This window comes from Notolepis coatsorum, assembly GCF_963971535.1.
Source record: "Notolepis coatsorum genome assembly, chromosome: 7".
Taxonomy (NCBI): Eukaryota; Metazoa; Chordata; class Actinopteri; order Aulopiformes; family Paralepididae; genus Notolepis; species Notolepis coatsorum.
Window position 1 is genome coordinate 176,098,322 of NC_140171.1, and position 23,937 is coordinate 176,122,258.

Here is a 23,937-nt window from a genome sequence, read left to right on the forward strand (position 1 = left end):
CATGTTACATAAGAACACTACTGTAGAATAGATTACACTGAGAGAGTACATGTTACATAAGAACACTACTATAGAATAGATTACACTGAGAGAGTACATGTTACATAAGAACACTACTGTAGAATAGATTACACTGAGAGAGTACATGTTACATAAGAACACTACTGTAGAATAGATTACACTGAGAGTACATGTTACATAAGAACACTACTGTAGAATAGATTACACTGAGAGAGTACATGTTACATAAGAACACTACTGTATAATAGATTACACTGAGAGAGTACATGTTACATAAGAACACTACTGTAGAATAGATTACACTGAGAGAGTACATGTTACATAAGAACACTACTATATAATAGATTACACTGAGAGAGTACATGTTACATAAGAACACTACTGTATAATAGATTACACTGAGAGAGTACATGTTACATAAGAACACTACTGTAGAATAGATTACACTGAGAGAGTACATGTTACATAAGAACACTACTGTAGAATAGATTACACTGAGAGAGTACATGTTACATAAGAACACTACTATAGAATAGATTACACTGAGAGAGTACATGTTACATAAGAACACTACTATATAATAGATTACACTGAGAGTACATGTTACATAAGAACACTACTGTAGAATAGATTACACTGAGAGAGTACATGTTACATAAGAACACTACTATATAATAGATTACACTGAGAGAGTACATGTTACATAAGAACACTACTATATAATAGATTACACTGAGAGAGTACATGTTACATAAGAACACTACTGTATAATAGATTACACTGAGAGAGTACATGTTACATAAGAACACTACTATATAATAGATTACACTGAGAGAGTACATGTTACATAAGAACACTACTATATAATAGATTACACTGAGAGTACATGTTACATAAGAACACTACTGTAGAATAGATTACACTGAGAGAGTACATGTTACATAAGAACACTACTGTATAATAGATTACACTGAGAGTACATGTTACATAAGAACACTACTGTATAATAGATTACACTGAGAGAGTACATGTTACATAAGAACACGACTATAGAATAGATTACACTGAGAGAGTACATGTTACATAAGAACACTACTGTATAATAGATTACACTGAGAGAGTACATGTTACATAAGAACACTACTATATAATAGATTACACTGAGAGTACATGTTACATAAGAACACTACTATATAATAGATTACACTGAGAGTACATGTTACATAAGAACACTACTATATAATAGATTACACTGAGAGAGTACATGTTACATAAGAACACTACTGTAGAATAGATTACACTGAGAGAGTACATGTTACATAAGAACACTACTATATAATAGATTACACTGAGAGAGTACATGTTACATAAGAACACTACTATATAATAGATTACACAGAGAGTACATGTTACATAAGAACACTACTATATAATAGATTACACAGAGAGTACATGTTACATAAGAACACTACTATATAATAGATTACACAGAGAGTACATGTTACATAAGAACACTACTGTATAATAGATTACACTGAGAGAGTACATGTTACATAAGAACACTACTATATAATAGATTACACAGAGAGTACATGTTACATAAGAACACTACTATATAATAGATTACACAGAGAGTACATGTTACATAAGAACACTACTGTATAATAGATTACACTGAGAGAGTACATGTTACATAAGAACACTACTATAGAATAGATTACACTGAGAGAGTACATGTTACATAAGAACACTACTGTATAATAGATTACACTGAGAGTACATGTTACATAAGAACACTACTATATAATAGATTACACAGAGAGTACATGTTACATAAGAACACTACTGTATAATAGATTACACTGAGAGAGTACATGTTACATAAGAACACTACTATAGAATAGATTACACTGAGAGAGTACATGTTACATAAGAACACTACTATAGAATAGATTACACTGAGAGAGTACATGTTACATAAGAACACTACTATATAATAGATTACACTGAGAGAGTACATGTTACATAAGAACACTACTATAGAATAGATTACACTGAGAGAGTACATGTTACATAAGAACACTACTATAGAATAGATTACACTGAGAGAGTACATGTTACATAACGCTGCTGTCGGGACAAAACCTCATAACTCCATTTTTTTAATTTTTTTTTTTATTATATAAATCAACTCCGTAGATCATCCTCCATATGTGTGTGTGGGTTTTACAAAGTTTAAACAATGGGAAAGCATTAAACCGATCATCTGTCTAAATCTCTTAACTCTATTCACCCTCAAATCTGTGTTAGTTTTTTTCATCTGCTGAAAAGTTGGGTTTTTGGAGTTATGAGGTTTTGTCCCGACAGCAGCGATAAGAACACTACTGTAGAATAGATTACACTGAGAGAGTACATGTTACATAAGAACACTACTGTAGAATAGATTACACTGAGAGAGTACATGTTACATAAGAACACTACTATATAATAGATTATACTGAGAGAGTACATGTTACATAAGAACACGACTATATAATAGATTACACTGAGAGAGTACATGTTACATAATAACACTACTGTATAATAGATTACACAGAGAGTACATGTTACATAAGAACACTACTATATAATAGATTACACTGAGAGAGTACATGTTACATAAGAACACTACTATATAATAGATTACACTGAGAGAGTACATGTTACATAAGAACACTACTATATAATAGATTACACTGAGAGAGTACATGTTACATAAGAACACTACTATATAATAGATTACACTGAGAGAGTACATGTTACATAAGAACACTACTATATAATAGATTACACTGAGAGAGTACATGTTACATAAGAACACTACTGTAGAATAGATTATACTGAGAGTACATGTTACATAAGAACACTACTGTAGAATAGATTACACTGAGAGTACATGTTACATAAGAACACTACTATATAATAGATTACACTGAGAGTACATGTTACATAAGAACACTACTGTATAATAGATTACACTGAGAGTACATGTTACATAAGAACACGACTATATAATAGATTACACTGAGAGTACATGTTACATAAGAACACTACTGTATAATAGATTACACTGAGAGTACATGTTACATAAGAACACTACTGTAGAATAGATTACACTGAGAGTACATGTTACATAAGAACACTACTGTATAATAGATTACACTGAGAGAGTACATGTTACATAAGAACACTACTATATAATAGATTACACTGAGAGTACATGTTACATAAGAACACTACTATATAATAGATTACACTGAGAGAGTACATGTTACATAAGAACACTACTATAGAATAGATTACACTGAGAGAGTACATGTTACATAAGAACACTACTGTATAATAGATTACACTGAGAGTACATGTTACATAAGAACACTACTGTAGAATAGATTACACTGAGAGTACATGTTACATAAGAACACTACTGTATAATAGATTACACTGAGAGAGTACATGTTACATAAGAACACTACTATATAATAGATTACACAGAGAGTACATGTTACATAAGAACACTACTATATAATAGATTACACAGAGAGTACATGTTACATAAGAACACTACTATATAATAGATTACACAGAGAGTACATGTTACATAAGAACACTACTGTATAATAGATTACACTGAGAGAGTACATGTTACATAAGAACACTACTATATAATAGATTACACAGAGAGTACATGTTACATAAGAACACTACTATATAATAGATTACACAGAGAGTACATGTTACATAAGAACACTACTGTATAATAGATTACACTGAGAGAGTACATGTTACATAAGAACACTACTATAGAATAGATTACACTGAGAGAGTACATGTTACATAAGAACACTACTGTATAATAGATTACACTGAGAGTACATGTTACATAAGAACACTACTATATAATAGATTACACAGAGAGTACATGTTACATAAGAACACTACTGTATAATAGATTACACTGAGAGAGTACATGTTACATAAGAACACTACTATAGAATAGATTACACTGAGAGAGTACATGTTACATAAGAACACTACTATAGAATAGATTACACTGAGAGAGTACATGTTACATAAGAACACTACTATATAATAGATTACACTGAGAGAGTACATGTTACATAAGAACACTACTATAGAATAGATTACACTGAGAGAGTACATGTTACATAAGAACACTACTATAGAATAGATTACACTGAGAGAGTACATGTTACATAAGAACACTACTGTAGAATAGATTACACTGAGAGAGTACATGTTACATAAGAACACTACTGTAGAATAGATTACACTGAGAGAGTACATGTTACATAAGAACACTACTATATAATAGATTATACTGAGAGAGTACATGTTACATAAGAACACGACTATATAATAGATTACACTGAGAGAGTACATGTTACATAATAACACTACTGTATAATAGATTACACAGAGAGTACATGTTACATAAGAACACTACTATATAATAGATTACACTGAGAGAGTACATGTTACATAAGAACACTACTATATAATAGATTACACTGAGAGAGTACATGTTACATAAGAACACTACTATATAATAGATTACACTGAGAGAGTACATGTTACATAAGAACACTACTATATAATAGATTACACTGAGAGAGTACATGTTACATAAGAACACTACTATATAATAGATTACACTGAGAGAGTACATGTTACATAAGAACACTACTGTAGAATAGATTATACTGAGAGTACATGTTACATAAGAACACTACTGTAGAATAGATTACACTGAGAGTACATGTTACATAAGAACACTACTATATAATAGATTACACTGAGAGTACATGTTACATAAGAACACTACTGTATAATAGATTACACTGAGAGTACATGTTACATAAGAACACGACTATATAATAGATTACACTGAGAGTACATGTTACATAAGAACACTACTGTATAATAGATTACACTGAGAGTACATGTTACATAAGAACACTACTGTAGAATAGATTACACTGAGAGTACATGTTACATAAGAACACTACTGTATAATAGATTACACTGAGAGAGTACATGTTACATAAGAACACTACTATATAATAGATTACACTGAGAGTACATGTTACATAAGAACACTACTATATAATAGATTACACTGAGAGAGTACATGTTACATAAGAACACTACTATAGAATAGATTACACTGAGAGAGTACATGTTACATAAGAACACTACTGTATAATAGATTACACTGAGAGTACATGTTACATAAGAACACTACTGTAGAATAGATTACACTGAGAGTACATGTTACATAAGAACACTACTGTATAATAGATTACACTGAGAGAGTACATGTTACATAAGAACACTACTATATAATAGATTACACTGAGAGTACATGTTACATAAGAACACTACTGTAGAAAAGATTACACTGAGAGTACATGTTACATAAGAACACTACTATATAATAGATTACACTGAGAGAGTACATGTTACATAAGAACACTACTGTAGAATAGATTACACTGAGAGAGTACATGTTACATAAGAACACTACTGTAGAATAGATTACACTGAGAGTACATGTTACATTAGAACACTACTATATAATAGATTACACTGAGAGAGTACATGTTACATAAGAACACTACTGTATAATAGATTACACTGAGAGAGTACATGTTACATTAGAACACTACTATATAATAGATTACACTGAGAGAGTACATGTTACATAAGAACACTACTGTATAATAGATTACACTGAGAGTACATGTTACATAAGAACACTACTGTAGAATAGATTACACTGAGAGAGTACATGTTACATAAGAACACTACTATATAATAGATTACACTGAGAGAGTACATGTTACATAAGAACACTACTGTATAATAGATTACACTGAGAGAGTACATGTTACATAAGAACACTACTATATAATAGATTACACTGAGAGAGTACATGTTACATAAGAACACTACTGTAGAATAGATTACACTGAGAGAGTACATGTTACATAAGAACACTACTGTAGAATAGATTACACTGAGAGTACATGTTACATAAGAACACTACTATATAATAGATTACACTGAGAGTACATGTTACATAAGAACACTACTGTAGAATAGATTACACTGAGAGAGTACATGTTACATAAGAACACTACTATAGAATAGATTACACTGAGAGAGTACATGTTACATAAGAACACTACTGTAGAATAGATTACACTGAGAGAGTACATGTTACATAAGAACTAGGGCTGGGCGATATGACGATATTATATAAATATCGGGTACAGTTCATTAACGATACACTTTTTAAACGTATCGTGGATATCGTGATGTTTTGCCCAAGAGGCTTGTGTTGCGTCAATCTGGTCCACACGTTGACACTTTTGAACAGCGCCGCCCCACACACACACTACTGCATCAAAAGTTACTACTTATGATAACAAAGGCATTCGTTTTGTGGCATTGACGTTATATAGTTACACTTTCAATAACATCAGCGTATTTACATAGCAACGACCGAGGTCGACCTAGATATAGCAAGCATTAGCCGTTCATATCTCAGCCCGTGCTGACTCCGTTGTGCCCATTCTGCGGTCTGTTAATAACGTTTTCAATCAGACAGATGTATGGAAATGCTTTTATTATAACATCCGTTGCAGTCAAATCATTATGCCTCCAGTCGTTTAGTCATTCTGCAGAGCTAAAAGGTTTAAGTCGGCCGCGGCGAGCTACCGCTGCCATTGTTGTTTTCATTGAGCTCTCCAATAGCGGAAGTAAAAAATGTATACGCGCTTGCCGATTGGTGCTAAGAACAGCAGGGCGGGTGCAAGCGATGTGACGTAATTGGCAGACGCGACTGTCAATCAAACTGATTCTGTTTGCCGACTGAATGAATATAAACGTTATTAACAGATTGCAGCATAGGTACAGTACAGCTCAATACAACAACAGTCAACAGTGGACTGGAGGATGCAGACCAGAGAAAGACTTTCGTCTTGTTTACATCAGGGTCCCCCATTTTCAATTCATCATATTTCGTATCTAAATCATATAATATCTCATTGCTAAATATATGCAATATATAATCTAATAATCCAATAATCTAAATCTAATATATAATATAAAAATGCTAAATGCATGGGTATTTTATTTTGTCTTTAATGTTAGCTTGCAAACTCAAATACTGTCTTGGTAAGCCTCATAATGAATTGTTTGGGGGAAAAAAAGAAAAACATTGTGATGCGTATCGTGTATCGCCGAAAGGTCAGAAAATATCGTGATATCATATTTAGGCCATATCGCCCAGCCCTAATAAGAACACTACTATATAATAGATTACACTGAGAGTACATGTTACATAAGAACACTACTATATAATAGATTACACTGAGAGAGTACATGTTACATAAGAACACTACTGTAGAATAGATTACACTGAGAGAGTACATGTTACATAAGAACACGACTATATAATAGATTACACTGAGAGTACATGTTACATAAGAACACTACTATAGAATAGATTACACTGAGAGAGTACATGTTACATAAGAACACTACTGTAGAATAGATTACACTGAGAGTACATGTTACATAAGAACACTACTGTAGAATAGATTACACTGAGAGAGTACATGTTACATAAGAACACTACTGTAGAATAGATTACACTGAGAGAGTACATGTTACATAAGAACACTACTGTATAATAGATTACACTGAGAGAGTACATGTTACATAAGAACACTACTGTAGAATAGATTACACTGAGAGAGTACATGTTACATAAGAACACTACTGTAGAATAGATTACACTGAGAGTACATGTTACATAAGAACACTACTATATAATAGATTACACTGAGAGAGTACATGTTACATAAGAACACTACTATAGAATAGATTACACTGAGAGAGTACATGTTACATAAGAACACTACTATATAATAGATTACACTGAGAGAGTACATGTTACATAAGAACACTACTATATAATAGATTACACTGAGAGAGTACATGTTACATAAGAACACTACTATAGAATAGATTACACTGAGAGAGTACATGTTACATAAGAACACTACTATATAATAGATTACACTGAGAGAGTACATGTTACATAAGAACACTACTATATAATAGATTACACTGAGAGAGTACATGTTACATAAGAACACTACTGTAGAATAGATTACACTGAGAGAGTACATGTTACATAAGAACACTACTGTAGAATAGATTACACTGAGAGAGTACATGTTACATAAGAACACTACTGTAGAATAGATTACACTGAGAGAGTACATGTTACATAAGAACACTACTGTAGAATAGATTACACTGAGAGTACATGTTACATAAGAACACTACTATATAATAGATTACACTGAGAGAGTACATGTTACATAAGAACACTACTATAGAATAGATTACACTGAGAGTACATGTTACATAAGAACACTACTGTAGAATAGATTACACTGAGAGTACATGTTACATAAGAACACTACTGTATAATAGATTACACTGAGAGAGTACATGTTACATAAGAACACTACTATATAATAGATTACACTGAGAGAGTACATGTTACATAAGAACACTACTGTAGAATAGATTACACTGAGAGTACATGTTACATAAGAACACTACTGTAGAATAGATTACACTGAGAGAGTACATGTTACATAAGAACACTACTATATAATAGATTACACTGAGAGAGTACATGTTACATAAGAACACTACTATATAATAGATTACACTGAGAGAGTACATGTTACATAAGAACACTACTGTAGAATAGATTACACTGAGAGAGTACATGTTACATAAGAACACTACTGTAGAATAGATTACACTGAGAGAGTACATGTTACATAAGAACACTACTATATAATAGATTACACTGAGAGAGTACATGTTACATAAGAACACTACTATATAATAGATTACACTGAGAGAGTACATGTTACATAAGAACACTACTATATAATAGATTACACAGAGAGTACATGTTACATAAGAACACTACTGTAGAATAGATTACACTGAGAGAGTACATGTTACATAAGAACACTACTATAGAATAGATTACACTGAGAGTACATGTTACATAAGAACACTACTATAGAATAGATTACACTGAGAGTACATGTTACATAAGAACACTACTGTAGAATAGATTACACTGAGAGAGTACATGTTACATAAGAACACTACTGTAGAATAGATTACACTGAGAGAGTACATGTTACATAAGAACACTACTGTAGAATAGATTACACTGAGAGTACATGTTACATAAGAACACTACTGTATAATAGATTACACTGAGAGAGTACATGTTACATAAGAACACTACTGTAGAATAGATTACACTGAGAGAGTACATGTTACATAAGAACACTACTGTATAATAGATTACACTGAGAGAGTACATGTTACATAAGAACACTACTATATAATAGATTACACTGAGAGAGTACATGTTACATAAGAACACTACTGTAGAATAGATTACACTGAGAGTACATGTTACATAAGAACACTACTATATAATAGATTACACTGAGAGTACATGTTACATAAGAACACTACTATAGAATAGATTACACTGAGAGTACATGGTACATAAGAACACTACTGTATAATAGATTACACTGAGAGAGTACATGTTACATAAGAACACTACTGTATAATAGATTACACTGAGAGAGTACATGTTACATAAGAACACTACTGTATAATAGATTACACTGAGAGTACATGTTACATAAGAACACTACTATATAATCAGGGGAGGAAATTAGGCCACTTTACTGGCCAAATGCTAGTATTTTTTACGTTTGGCTGGTAAAAAAAATCAGATACCCGCCAGTTGGCTGGTAAGCCAAAAAGTTAGTTTCCTCCCCTGTATATAATAGATTACACTGAGAGTACATGTTACATAAGAACACTACTGTAGAATAGATTACACTGAGAGTACATGTTACATAAGAACACTACTATAGAATAGATTACACTGAGAGTACATGTTACATAAGAACACTACTGTAGAATAGATTACACTGAGAGAGTACATGTTACATAAGAACACTACTGTAGAATAGATTACACTGAGAGTACATGTTACATAAGAACACTACTATATAATAGATTACACTGAGAGTACATGTTACATAAGAACACTACTGTAGAATAGATTACACTGAGAGAGTACATGTTACATAAGAACACTACTATATAATAGATTACACTGAGAGAGTACATGTTACATAAGAACACTACTGTAGAATAGATTACACTGAGAGAGTACATGTTACATAAGAACACTACTGTATAATAGATTACACTGAGAGTACATGTTACATAAGAACACTACTGTAGAATAGATTACACTGAGAGTACATGTTACATTAGAACACTACTATATAATAGATTACACTGAGAGAGTACATGTTACATAAGAACACTACTGTATAATAGATTACACTGAGTACATGTTACATAAGAACACTACTATAGAATAGATTACACTGAGAGTACATGTTACATAAGAACACTACTGTATAATAGATTACACTGAGAGAGTACATGTTACATAAGAACACTACTGTAGAATAGATTACACTGAGAGAGTACATGTTACATAAGAACACTACTGTAGAATAGATTACACTGAGAGAGTACATGTTACATAAGAACACTACTATATAATAGATTACACTGAGAGAGTACATGTTACATAAGAACACTACTATATAATAGATTACACTGAGAGTACATGTTACATAAGAACACTACTGTAGAATAGATTACACTGAGAGAGTACATGTTACATAAGAACACTACTGTAGAATAGATTACACTGAGAGAGTACATGTTACATAAGAACACTACTGTATAATAGATTACACTGAGAGTACATGTTACATAAGAACACTACTGTAGAATAGATTACACTGAGAGTACATGTTACATAAGAACACTACTATAGAATAGATTACACTGAGAGAGTACATGTTACATAAGAACACTACTGTAGAATAGATTACACTGAGAGTACATGTTACATAAGAACACAACTGTATAATAGATTACACTGAGAGTACATGTTACATAAGAACACTACTGTAGAATAGATTACACTGAGAGAGTACATGTTACATAAGAACACTACTATATAATAGATTACACTGAGAGTACATGTTACATAAGAACACTACTGTAGAATAGATTACACTGAGAGTACATGTTACATAAGAACACTACTATATAATAGATTACACTGAGAGTACATGTTACATAAGAACACTACTGTAGAATAGATTACACTGAGAGAGTACATGTTACATAAGAACACTACTATATAATAGATTACACTGAGAGTACATGTTACATAAGAACACTACTGTAGAATAGATTACACTGAGAGAGTACATGTTACATAAGAACACTACTGTAGAATAGATTACACTGAGAGAGTACATGTTACATAAGAACACGACTATATAATAGATTACACTGAGAGAGTACATGTTACATAAGAACACTACTATAGAATAGATTACACTGAGAGTACATGTTACATAAGAACACTACTATAGAATAGATTACACTGAGAGTACATGTTACATAAGAACACTACTATATAATAGATTACACTGAGAGAGTACATGTTACATAAGAACACTACTATATAATAGATTACACTGAGAGTACATGTTACATAAGAACACTACTGTAGAATAGATTACACTGAGAGAGTACATGTTACATAAGAACACTACTGTAGAATAGATTACACTGAGAGTACATGTTACATAAGAACACTACTATATAATAGATTACACTGAGAGTACATGTTACATAAGAACACTACTATATAATAGATTACACTGAGAGAGTACATGTTACATAAGAACACTACTGTAGAATAGATTACACTGAGAGAGTACATGTTACATAAGAACACTACTGTAGAATAGATTACACTGAGAGAGTACATGTTACATAAGAACACTACTGTATAATAGATTACACTGAGAGAGTACATGTTACATAAGAACACTACTGTAGAATAGATTACACTGAGAGTACATGTTACATAAGAACACTACTGTAGAATAGATTACACTGAGAGTACATGTTACATAAGAACACTACTGTAGAATAGATTACACTGAGAGAGTACATGTTACATAAGAACACTACTGTAGAATAGATTACACTGAGAGAGTACATGTTACATAAGAACACTACTGTAGAATAGATTACACTGAGAGTACATGTTACATAAGAACACTACTGTATAATAGATTACACTGAGAGAGTACATGTTACATAAGAACACTACTGTAGAATAGATTACACTGAGAGAGTACATGTTACATAAGAACACTACTGTAGAATAGATTACACTGAGAGTACATGTTACATAAGAACACTACTGTAGAATAGATTACACTGAGAGTACATGTTACATAAGAACACTACTGTAGAATAGATTACACTGAGAGAGTACATGTTACATAAGAACACTACTGTAGAATAGATTACACTGAGAGAGTACATGTTACATAAGAACACTACTGTATAATAGATTACACTGAGAGTACATGTTACATAAGAACACTACTATATAATAGATTACACTGAGAGAGTACATGTTACATAAGAACACTACTGTAGAATAGATTACACTGAGAGAGTACATGTTACATAAGAACACTACTGTATAATAGATTACACTGAGAGAGTACATGTTACATAAGAACACTACTATATAATAGATTACACTGAGAGTACATGTTACATAAGAACACTACTATAGAATAGATTACACTGAGTGTACATGTTACATAAGAACACTACTGTATAATAGATTACACTGAGAGAGTACATGTTACATAAGAACACTACTGTAGAATAGATTACACTGAGAGAGTACATGTTACATAAGAACACTACTATAGAATAGATTACACTGAGAGAGTACATGTTACATAAGAACACTACTATATAATAGATTACACTGAGAGAGTACATGTTACATAAGAACACTACTATATAATAGATTACACTGAGAGAGTACATGTTACATAAGAACACTACTGTATAATAGATTACACTGAGAGAGTACATGTTACATAAGAACACTACTATAGAATAGATTACACTGAGAGAGTACATGTTACATAAGAACACGACTATATAATAGATTACACTGAGAGAGTACATGTTACATAAGAACACTACTGTATAATAGATTACACTGAGAGTACATGTTACATAAGAACACTACTGTAGAATAGATTACACTGAGAGAGTACATGTTACATAAGAACACTACTGTAGAATAGATTACACTGAGAGAGTACATGTTACATAAGAACACTACTGTAGAATAGATTACACTGAGAGAGTACATGTTACATAAGAACACTACTGTAGAATAGATTACACTGAGAGAGTACATGTTACATAAGAACACTACTATATAATAGATTACACTGAGAGTACATGTTACATAAGAACACTACTATATAATAGATTACACTGAGAGAGTACATGTTACATAAGAACACTACTATATAATAGATTACACTGAGAGAGTACATGTTACATAAGAACACTACTATATAATAGATTACACTGAGAGTACATGTTACATAAGAACACTACTATATAATAGATTACACTGAGAGAGTACATGTTACATAAGAACACTACATTGAACATTGCACATGTTAAAAGCAATTTTTTTTTACTCAAAATGTGAGTATTACCAAGTCAACTTGTGTTCTTAAAACAATGACAATAAACATAGTTTTATTAGGTTGAAATAATGTGGTTGTGTACTTATTTTTCTGGATTATTATGGATTGAAAACTGAAAACCTTAATGCACAGTAACTGAACTCAATATAAAAGTTCTGGTAACTTATTTAAATTTTTTTTTACAGTGTAGTCTTGCGATCAATCAAAACTTATTTACACAATATACCTCACATTCACCCTCCATTCACATCCTGGTGTTCTCCATTAGGCCTGTAGGTGGAGCTATGACAGCACACGTACAGTACACACACCAATGGTGTGTGATGTGTCCAAAAATGAATGGGCAAATGTGAGTGAAATGGTCGCACTGTATGCAGCTGTTTGTCTGCATTGCATTCCCCCCCCCCCCCCCCAACTCAGATTTAGGGTTGATACAACCATCATAATAATATTGTTAATAATAACAATAACAATAATGATGTAATAATGTAAAAATGATCATAAAAAATACCTGATTATGAGAAAAAATATTTACGATGCATGGAATATTGTTGAGGCACACTAGTTACAACTATATTTCAAACAGGCACTCCATGTCAAAAAGGTTGCTGACCCCTGATCTATAGTGTGCTGTCTGTCTGTCTGTCTGTCCTCTAGATGTTACCATGTATAGAGATGTGTCTGTCTGTCTGTCTGTCTGTCTGTCTGTCTGTCTGTCTGTCTGTCTGTCTGTCTGTCTGTCTGTCTGTCTGTCTGCTCCTCTAGATGTTACCAGGTATAGAGAGGTGTGCAGGCGGTCTGCCAGGTACGCTCCTCTTCCTCTGTGATCCTCCTCTTCCTCTGCTGAGCCACAGACTTTCTTCACTTTGAAGTAGACCACTGGGAACCTAACAGTCAAAGCAGTGCAGTGAAGGGCTCAGTACAATACTGGTAAGTAGGGGTTAGGGGGGTGATTTATTTGTATTAGCAATCAACATTATATCTTGTAAGATAAAAAAATTAAATTATATTCTGACCAACATTATTTACCAAAATGTAAATAGGGTCTAGGTTAAAAAGAACTGGAATTATCCTTTAATATTTGTAGAGCAATACCTTTGAATTCCCTCTGCGCTGCTCTCCAGTCGCTCTGGGTGGTCTTCAGCTGCAACAGTCAAGACGTCCCCCTGACAGGTTAGTCTAGAAGACAAGACCAACACATGGGGAGGGTCAGTTTGATAAAGTAGTAGTCAGTGATCAGGTCAGGTCTGTTGGTCAGTGGTCAGGTCTGTTGGTCAGTGGTCTCTCCTTCCTTTCTAAAACACTTGAACGTGCTGTATCCAACCAACTTACTGCTTATCTCTTACAGAATGACCTCCTAGACCCCAATCAGTCTGGCTTCCGGACTGGCCACTCCACAGAAACGGCCCTCATTGCGGTCACAGAGGCACTTCACTTAGCAAAAGCGAAAGGCCTCTCCTCTGTCCTGATTCTCCTAGATCTATCTGCAGCCTTCGACACAGTCAACCACCAGATCCTCCTCGCGGCCCTCGCAGGAATGGGAGTGGCTGGCTCTGCGCTGACATGGCTGTCATCATACCTCAATGACCGCTCCTACCAAGTGTCATGGAGAGGGACCCTGTCGGCCACCCGCCCCCTGCGGACGGGTGTCCCCCAGGGCTCGGTTTTAGGACCCCTTCTCTTCTCCCTCTACACTAAATCACTGGGTAACATTATCACGTCTCATGGCTTCTCATACGCTCACATCGCAGCGACAACCAGAACCTGCCGATTCCTCCTGAGCAACGTCAGAAGGATCCGCCCCTTCCTGACAAAAGAAGCCACCCAACTCCTCGTCCAATCAACAGTCATCTCCCGCCTCGACTACTGCAACGCACTGCTTGCTGGCCTCCCGGCCACTGCCACTAAGCCTCTTCAACTCATTCAGAACGCAGCGGCCCGCCTGATCTCAAACCTACCGAAGTCGGCCCATGTCACCCCACTTCTTAGGGACCTGCACTGGCTCCCCATTGCTGCACGAATCCGCTTCAAGGCCCTCGACCTGGCATACCGTGCGGCAAAGGGAACCGCTCCCGCCTACCTCCGGTCAATGGTCTCTAACTACACACCCTCAAGACCCCTACGCTCTGCATCTTCTGGCCGCCTCAGACCTACTCCTATCCAAGCTCCCGGAGGGTCATCAAGGAGAAGTCGCCTATTCTCAGTCCTTGCCCCACAATGGTGGAATGAACTACCCACCCCAGTTAGGACAGCCGAAACACGTCCAATCTTTCGCCGTCGACTAAAGACGCACTTCTTCAACCATTATCTGAATTAAAAAAAGAAAAATATATCTAACCCTAACTAACCGTACTGTCATGCACTTGTCCTAATAAACTAACCTACACTGTAGCACTCAACACTTTATGAACATTGTTGCTCAGCTGATAGAGTTGTGCCCTTCCTGATGACTTGTCGTACAGAACTTGTAAGTCGCTTTGGAAAGCGTCAGCTAAATGACTAAATGTAAATGTGTGTTGGTCAGTGGTCAGGTCTGTTGGTCAGTGGTCAGGTCTGTTGGTCAGTGGTCAGGTCTGTTGGTCAGTGGTCAGGTCTGTTGGTCAGGTCTGTTGGTCAGTGGTCAGGTCTGTTGGTCAGTGGGCAGGTCTGTTGGTCAGTGGTCAGGTCTGTTGGTCAGTGGCCAGGTCTGTTGGTCAGGTCTGTTGGTCAGTGGTCAGGTCTGTTGGTCAGTGGTCAGGTCTGTTGGTCAGTGGTCAGTTTGTCTCTCTGTGAGACTGTGAGTGGAGCTCGTCTAACCCGTCTCTCTCTGAGTGGATGTCTCCAGTGATAGTGTGATGATATACTATCACTATAGCCCTGGTGCTGCTCCTCCGTTGGGCCTGTCAAGGTGGTGTGATCTTCCCTGCGCCGTCCTCGATGTGGACGATTGCAGCAGCTGTTCTACCTCAAACTGGATCTGAGCACCACAGGCGCTACGTCGTCCTCAGTCTGACCTACAGCGTCTAAGCTACCCCGTCCTCAGTCTGACTACAGCGTCTAAGCTACCCCGTCCTCAGTCTGACTACAGCGTCTAAGCTACCCCGTCCTCAGTCTGACTACAGCGTCTAAGCTACCCCGTCCTCAGTCTGACTACAGCGTCTAAGCTACCCTGTCCTCAGTCTGACCTACAGCGTCTAAGCTACACCGTCCTCAGTCTGACTACAGCGTCTAAGCTACCCCGTCCTCAGTCTGACTACAGCGTCTAAGCTACGCCGTCCTCAGTCTGACTACAGCGTCTAAGCTACCCCGTCCTCAGTCTGACTACAGCGTCTAAGCTACCCCGTCCTCAGTCTGACTACAGCGTCTAAGCTACACCGTCCTCAGTCTGACTACAGCGTCTAAGCTACGCCGTCCTCAGTCTGACTACAGCGTCTAAGCTACACCGTCCTCAGTCTGACTACAGCGTCTAAGCTACGCCGTCCTCAGTCTGACTACAGCAGCGTCTAAGCTACCCCGTCCTCAGTCTGACTACAGCGTCTAAGCTACGCCGTCCTCAGTCTGACTACAGCGTCTAAGCTACCCCGTCCTCAGTCTGACTACAGCGTCTAAGCTACACCGTCCTCAGTCTGACTACAGCGTCTAAGCTACCCTGTCCTCAGTCTGACTACAGCGTCTAAGCTACGCCGTCCTCAGTCTGACTACAGCGTCTAAGCTACCCCGTCCTCAGTCTGACTACAGCGTCTAAGCTACACCGTCCTCAGTCTGACTACAGCGTCTAAGCTACCCCGTCCTCAGTCTGACTACAGCGTCTAAGCTACCCCGTCCTCAGTCTGACTACAGCGTCTAAGCTACACCGTCCTCAGTCTGACTACAGCGTCTAAGCTACCCCGTCCTCAGTCTGACTACAGCGTCTAAGCTACACCGTCCTCAGTCTGACTACAGCGTCTAAGCTACGCCGTCCTCAGTCTGACTACAGCGTCTAAGCTACACCGTCCTCAGTCTGACTACAGCGTCTAAGCTACGCCGTCCTCAGTCTGACTACAGCAGCGTCTAAGCTACCCCGTCCTCAGTCTGACTACAGCGTCTAAGCTACGCCGTCCTCAGTCTGACTACAGCGTCTAAGCTACCCCGTCCTCAGTCTGACTACAGCGTCTAAGCTACACCGTCCTCAGTCTGACTACAGCGTCTAAGCTACCCTGTCCTCAGTCTGACTACAGCGTCTAAGCTACGCCGTCCTCAGTCTGACTACAGCGTCTAAGCTACCCCGTCCTCAGTCTGACTACAGCGTCTAAGCTACACCGTCCTCAGTCTGACTACAGCGTCTAAGCTACCCCGTCCTCAGTCTGACTACAGCGTCTAAGCTACCCCGTCCTCAGTCTGACTACAGCGTCTAAGCTACACCGTCCTCAGTCTGACTACAGCGTCTAAGCTACCCCGTCCTCAGTCTGACTACAGCGTCTAAGCTACACCGTCCTCAGTCTGACTACAGCGTCTAAGCTACACCGTCCTCAGTCTGACTACAGCGTCTAAGCTACCCTGTCCTCAGTATGACTACAGCGTCTAAGCTACCCCGTCCTCAGTCTGACTACAGCGTCTAAGCTACCCCGTCCTCAGTCTGACTACAGCGTCTAAGCTACCCCGTCCTCAGTCTGACTACAGCGTCTAAGCTACACCGTCCTCAGTCTGACCTACAGCGTCTAAGCTACACCGTCCTCAGTCTGACTACAGCGTCTAAGCTACACCGTCCTCAGTCTGACCTACAGCGTCTAAGCTACACCGTCCTCAGTCTGACTACAGCGTCTAAGCTACACCGTCCTCAGTCTGACTACAGCGTCTAAGCTACACCGTCCTCAGTCTGACTACAGCGTCTAAGCTACCCCGTCCTCAGTCTGACTACAGCGTCTAAGCTACACTGTCCTCAGTCTGACTACAGCGTCTAAGCTACCCCGTCCTCAGTCTGACTACAGCGTCTAAGCTACCCCGTCCTCAGTCTGACTACAGCGTCTAAACTACACCGTCCTCAGTCTGACTACAGCGTCTAAGCTACACCGTCCTCAGTCTGACTACAGCGTCTAAGCTACCCCGTCCTCAGTCTGACTATAGCGTCTAAGCTACACCGTCCTCAGTCTGACTACAGCGTCTAAGCTACCCTGTCCTCAGTCTGACTACAGCGTCTAAGCTACACCGTCCTCAGTCTGACTACAGCGTCTAAGCTACACCGTCCTCAGTCTGACTACAGCGTCTAAGCTACCCTGTCCTCAGTCTGACTACAGCGTCTAAGCTACCCCGTCCTCAGTCTGACTACAGCGTCTAAGCTACCCTGTCCTCAGTCTGACCTACAGCGTCTAAGCTACCCCGTCCTCAGTCTGACTACAGCGTCTAAGCTACCCTGTCCTCAGTCTGACTACAGCGTCTAAGCTACCCCGTCCTCAGTCTGACTACAGCGTCTAAGCTACCCTGTCCTCAGTCTGACCTACAGCGTCTAAGCTACCCCGTCCTCAGTCTGACTACAGCGTCTAAGCTACCCTGTCCTCAGTCTGACTACAGCGTCTAAGCTACACCGTCCTCAGTCTGACTACAGCGTCTAAGCTACCCTGTCCTCAGTCTGACTACAGCGTCTAAGCTACCCCGTCCTCAGTCTGACTACAGCGTCTAAGCTACCCCGTCCTCAGTCTGACTACAGCGTCTAAGCTACCCTGTCCTCAGTCTGACTACAGCGTCTAAGCTACACCGTCCTCAGTCTGACTACAGCGTCTAAGCTACCCCGTCCTCAGTCTGACTACAGCGTCTAAGCTACCCCGTCGTCAGTCTGACTACAGCGTCTAAGCTACACCGTCCTCAGTCTGACTACAGCGTCTAAGCTACACCGTCCTCAGTCTGACTACAGCGTCTAAGCTACCCTGTCCTCAGTCTGACCTACAGCGTCTAAGCTACCCTGTCCTCAGTCTGACTACAGCGTCTAAGCTACCCCGTCCTCAGTCTGACCTACAGCGTCTAAGCTACACCGTCCTCAGTCTGACCTACAGCGTCTAAGCTACCCCGTCCTCAGTCTGACTACAGCGTCTAAGCTACCCTGTCCTCAGTCTGACTACAGCGTCTAAGCTACCCTGTCCTCAGTCTGACTACAGCGTCTAAGCTACACCGTCCTCAGTCTGACTACAGCGTCTAAGCTACACCGTCCTCAGTCTGACTACAGCGTCTAAGCTACACCGTCCTCAGTCTGACCTACAGCGTCTAAGCTACGCCGTCCTCAGTCTGACTACAGCGTCTAAGCTACACCGTCCTCAGTCTGACTACAGCGTCTAAGCTACACCGTCCTCAGTCTGACTACAGCGTCTAAGCTACCCTGTCCTCAGTCTGACTACAGCGTCTAAGCTACCCCGTCCTCAGTCTGACTACAGCGTCTAAGCTACCCTGTCCTCAGTCTGACTACAGCGTCTAAGCTACCCCGTCCTCAGTCTGACTACAGCGTCTAAGCTACCCTGTCCTCAGTCTGACTACAGCGTCTAAGCTACACCGTCCTCAGTCTGACTACAGCGTCTAAGCTACACCGTCCTCAGTCTGACTACAGCGTCTAAACTACACCGTCCTCAGTCTGACTACAGTGTCTAAGCTACCCTTTCCTCAGTCTGACCTACAGCGTCTAAGCTACACCGTCCTCAGTCTGACTACAGCGTCTAAGCTACACCGTCCTCAGTCTGACCTACAGCGTCTAAGCTACACCGTCCTCAGTCTGACTACAGCGTCTAAGCTACCCCGTCCTCAGTCTGACCTACAGCGTCTAAGCTACCCCGTCCTCAGTCTGACCTACAGCGTCTAAGCTACCCCGTCCTCAGTCTGACTACAGCGTCTAAGCTACCCCGTCCTCAGTCTGACTACAGCGTCTAAGCTACACCGTCCTCAGTCTGACTACAGCGTCTAAGCTACACCGTCCTCAGTCTGACCTACAGCGTCTAAGCTACCCCGTCCTCAGTCTGACCTACAGCAGCGTCTAAGCTACACCGTCCTCAGTCTGACTACAGCGTCTAAGCTACACCGTCCTCAGTCTGACTACAGCGTCTAAGCTACACCGTCCTCAGTCTGACTACAGCGTCTAAGCTACACCGTCCTCAGTCTGACTACAGCGTCTAAGCTACACCGTCCTCAGTCTGACCTACAGCGTCTAAGCTACACCGTCCTCAGTCTGACCTACAGCGTCTAAGCTACACCGTCCTCAGTCTGACTACAGCGTCTACGCTACACCGTCCTCAGTCTGACTACAGCGTATAAGCTACGCCGTCCTCAGTCTGACTACAGCGTCTAAGCTACACCGTCCTCAGTCTGACTACAGCGTCTAAGCTACACCGTCCTCAGTCTGACCTACAGCGTCTAAGCTACACCGTCCTCAGTCTGACCTACAGCGTCTAAGCTACACCGTCCTCAGTCTGACCTACAGCGTCTAAGCTACGCCGTCCTCAGTCTGACTACAGCGTCTAAGCTACCCCGTCCTCAGTCTGACTACAGCGTCTAAGCTACACCGTCCTCAGTCTGACTACAGCGTCTAAGCTACACCGTCCTCAGTCTGACTACAGCGTCTAAGCTACACCGTCCTCAGTCTGACTACAGCGTCTAAGCTACACCGTCCTCAGTCTGACCTACAGCGTCTAAGCTACCCCGTCCTCAGTCTGACTACAGCGTCTAAGCTACACCGTCCTCAGTCTGACTACAGCGTCTAAGCTACCCTGTCCTCAGTCTGACTACAGCGTCTAAGCTACACCGTCCTCAGTCTGACTACAGCGTCTAAGCTACCCCGTCCTCAGTCTGACTACAGCGTCTAAGCTACACCGTCCTCAGTCTGACCTACAGCGTCTAAGCTACCCCGTCCTCAGTCTGACTACAGCGTCTAAGCTACACCGTCCTCAGTCTGACTACAGCGTCTAAGCTACCCCGTCCTCAGTCTGACCTACAGCGTCTAAGCTACCCCGTCCTCAGTCTGACTACAGCGTCTAAGCTACACCGTCCTCAGTCTGACTACAGCGTCTAAGCTACCCCGTCCTCAGTCTGACTACAGCGTCTAAGCTACCCCGTCCTCAGTCTGACCTACAGCGTCTAAGCTACACCGTCCTCAGTCTGACTACAGCGTCTAAGCTACGCCGTCCTCAGTCTGACTACAGCGTCTAAGCTACACCGTCCTCAGTCTGACTACAGCGTCTAAGCTACCCCGTCCTCAGTCTGACTACAGCGTCTAAGCTACGCCGTCCTCAGTCTGACTACAGCGTCTAAGCTACACCGTCCTCAGTCTGACTACAGCGTCTAAGCTACCCCGTCCTCAGTCTGACCTACAGCGTCTAAGCTACCCCGTCCTCAGTCTGACTACAGCGTCTAAGCTACACCGTCCTCAGTCTGACTACAGCGTCTAAGCTACACCGTCCTCAGTCTGACTACAGCGTCTAAGCTACACCGTCCTCAGTCTGACTACAGCGTCTAAGCTACCCCGTCCTCAGTCTGACCTACAGCGTCTAAGCTACGCCGTCCTCAGTCTGACTACAGCGTCTAAGCTACACCGTCCTCAGTCTGACTACAGCGTCTAAGCTACACCGTCCTCAGTCTGACTACAGCGTCTAAGCTACACCGTCCTCAGTCTGACCTACAGCGTCTAAGCTACCCCGTCCTCAGTCTGACTACAGCGTCTAAGCTACCCTGTCCTCAGTCTGACTACAGCGTCTAAGCTACACCGTCCTCAGTCTGACTACAGCGTCTAAGCTACACCGTCCTCAGTCTGACTACAGCGTCTAAACTACACCGTCCTCAGTCTGACTACAGTGTCTAAGCTACACCGTCCTCAGTCTGACCTACAGCGTCTAAGCTACACCGTCCTCAGTCTGACTACAGCGTCTAAGCTACCCTTTCCTCAGTCTGACCTACAGCGTCTAAGCTACACCGTCCTCAGTCTGACCTACAGCGTCTAAGCTACACCGTCCTCAGTCTGACTACAGCGTCTAAGCTACCCCGTCCTCAGTCTGACCTACAGCGTCTAAGCTACCCCGTCCTCAGTCTGACTACAGCGTCTAAGCTACACCGTCCTCAGTCTGACTACAGCGTCTAAGCTACTCCGTCCTCAGTAGGGATGGGTATCGTTAGGATTTTATCGATACTACTACTCTTATCGATACTGCTTAACGGTTCGGTACTTTATCGATACTCTTATCGGTTCTTTTTGGTTATTTTTTTGCAAGAAAAAAAGACAATTAATTAAGAACAGAATCAACATTGCTTTATTATTTATAAATACAACTTTATAAATAAGTATTATAAATAAATATAATTTCTTCAGCAACAGCAGCAGCAATGTTCTTTTATATAACTTTATAAATAAATATAATAAATTAATATAATTTCTTCAGCAACAGCAGCAACAATGTTTTAAATGTGTCTGACTCTGAATTATAGACTTTTTATAATAAACAACAAATGCAAAAGGCTAACAGAACTGTGACACTCGTTCACCCTATCCTCTGTCATCCTTCCTCTAGCTGCTAGGGAGAAAGGACTTTGGGTGGTGGAGGGAGGTAGAGGGAGGATGTGTGGTGGCCCTGGGCTCACTGGGCTGGGACATAGTGGCTGACGCCTCAGCTTGACGATCTATAAAAAGTTTATAGATTGTAGTATTTGTAGCTAAACAATTGTTTTGTTTATTAGCCTATTTGTAATAATTCGTTATTAGCCTAGGCAACTCCGTATCTTGGGTTACGGCTGCAGTATGCAGATGGAACACTGCGCGCAAGGCAGTCGAATACGCGCATTTCTGCACACTAATATCATGTTTTGCCAACAGATGTTTTGATAAATTGATTTGCTCGTATTGCCACCCTTACTGGCAAATGTTTTGTTGCACTTGTGGCAACGTGCATTGTCGGCATTGACCCTTGTAAAGTATATCCATACTTTAGAACGCTTCGCTCTATCCGCCATGATCACGACTCAGTGCATGCAGAGCTGCTGTCTGTGTGCAGAGCGCTATAGCACGGGGCGTCGGGGAGCACTTTCATTAAGGAGTACCCGTATGTAGTACCCGTATGTCTATGTGTAGCACTAGCGAGCGACTCGCGAGGAGTGTGTGTAATAC

At 39.8% G+C, this 23,937-nt stretch overlaps 1 protein-coding gene across 2 annotated transcripts in view; it reads right to left on the reverse strand.

Moving 5' to 3' along the window:
* pex6 (peroxisomal biogenesis factor 6) overlaps positions 1 to 23,937 on the reverse strand; it is a gene marked incomplete at its 5' end in the record, with an annotated part of 108,421 nt that overhangs the window by 62,671 nt on the left and 21,813 nt on the right. For both annotated transcript variants that reach the window (XM_084318075.1, XM_084318074.1), the window contains 2 exons: positions 14,626 to 14,740; positions 14,949 to 15,032. In XM_084318075.1, coding sequence (XP_084174201.1) covers positions 14,626 to 14,740; positions 14,949 to 15,032 — 199 coding nt within the window. The remainder of the gene's footprint in view (positions 1 to 14,625; positions 14,741 to 14,948; positions 15,033 to 23,937) is intronic.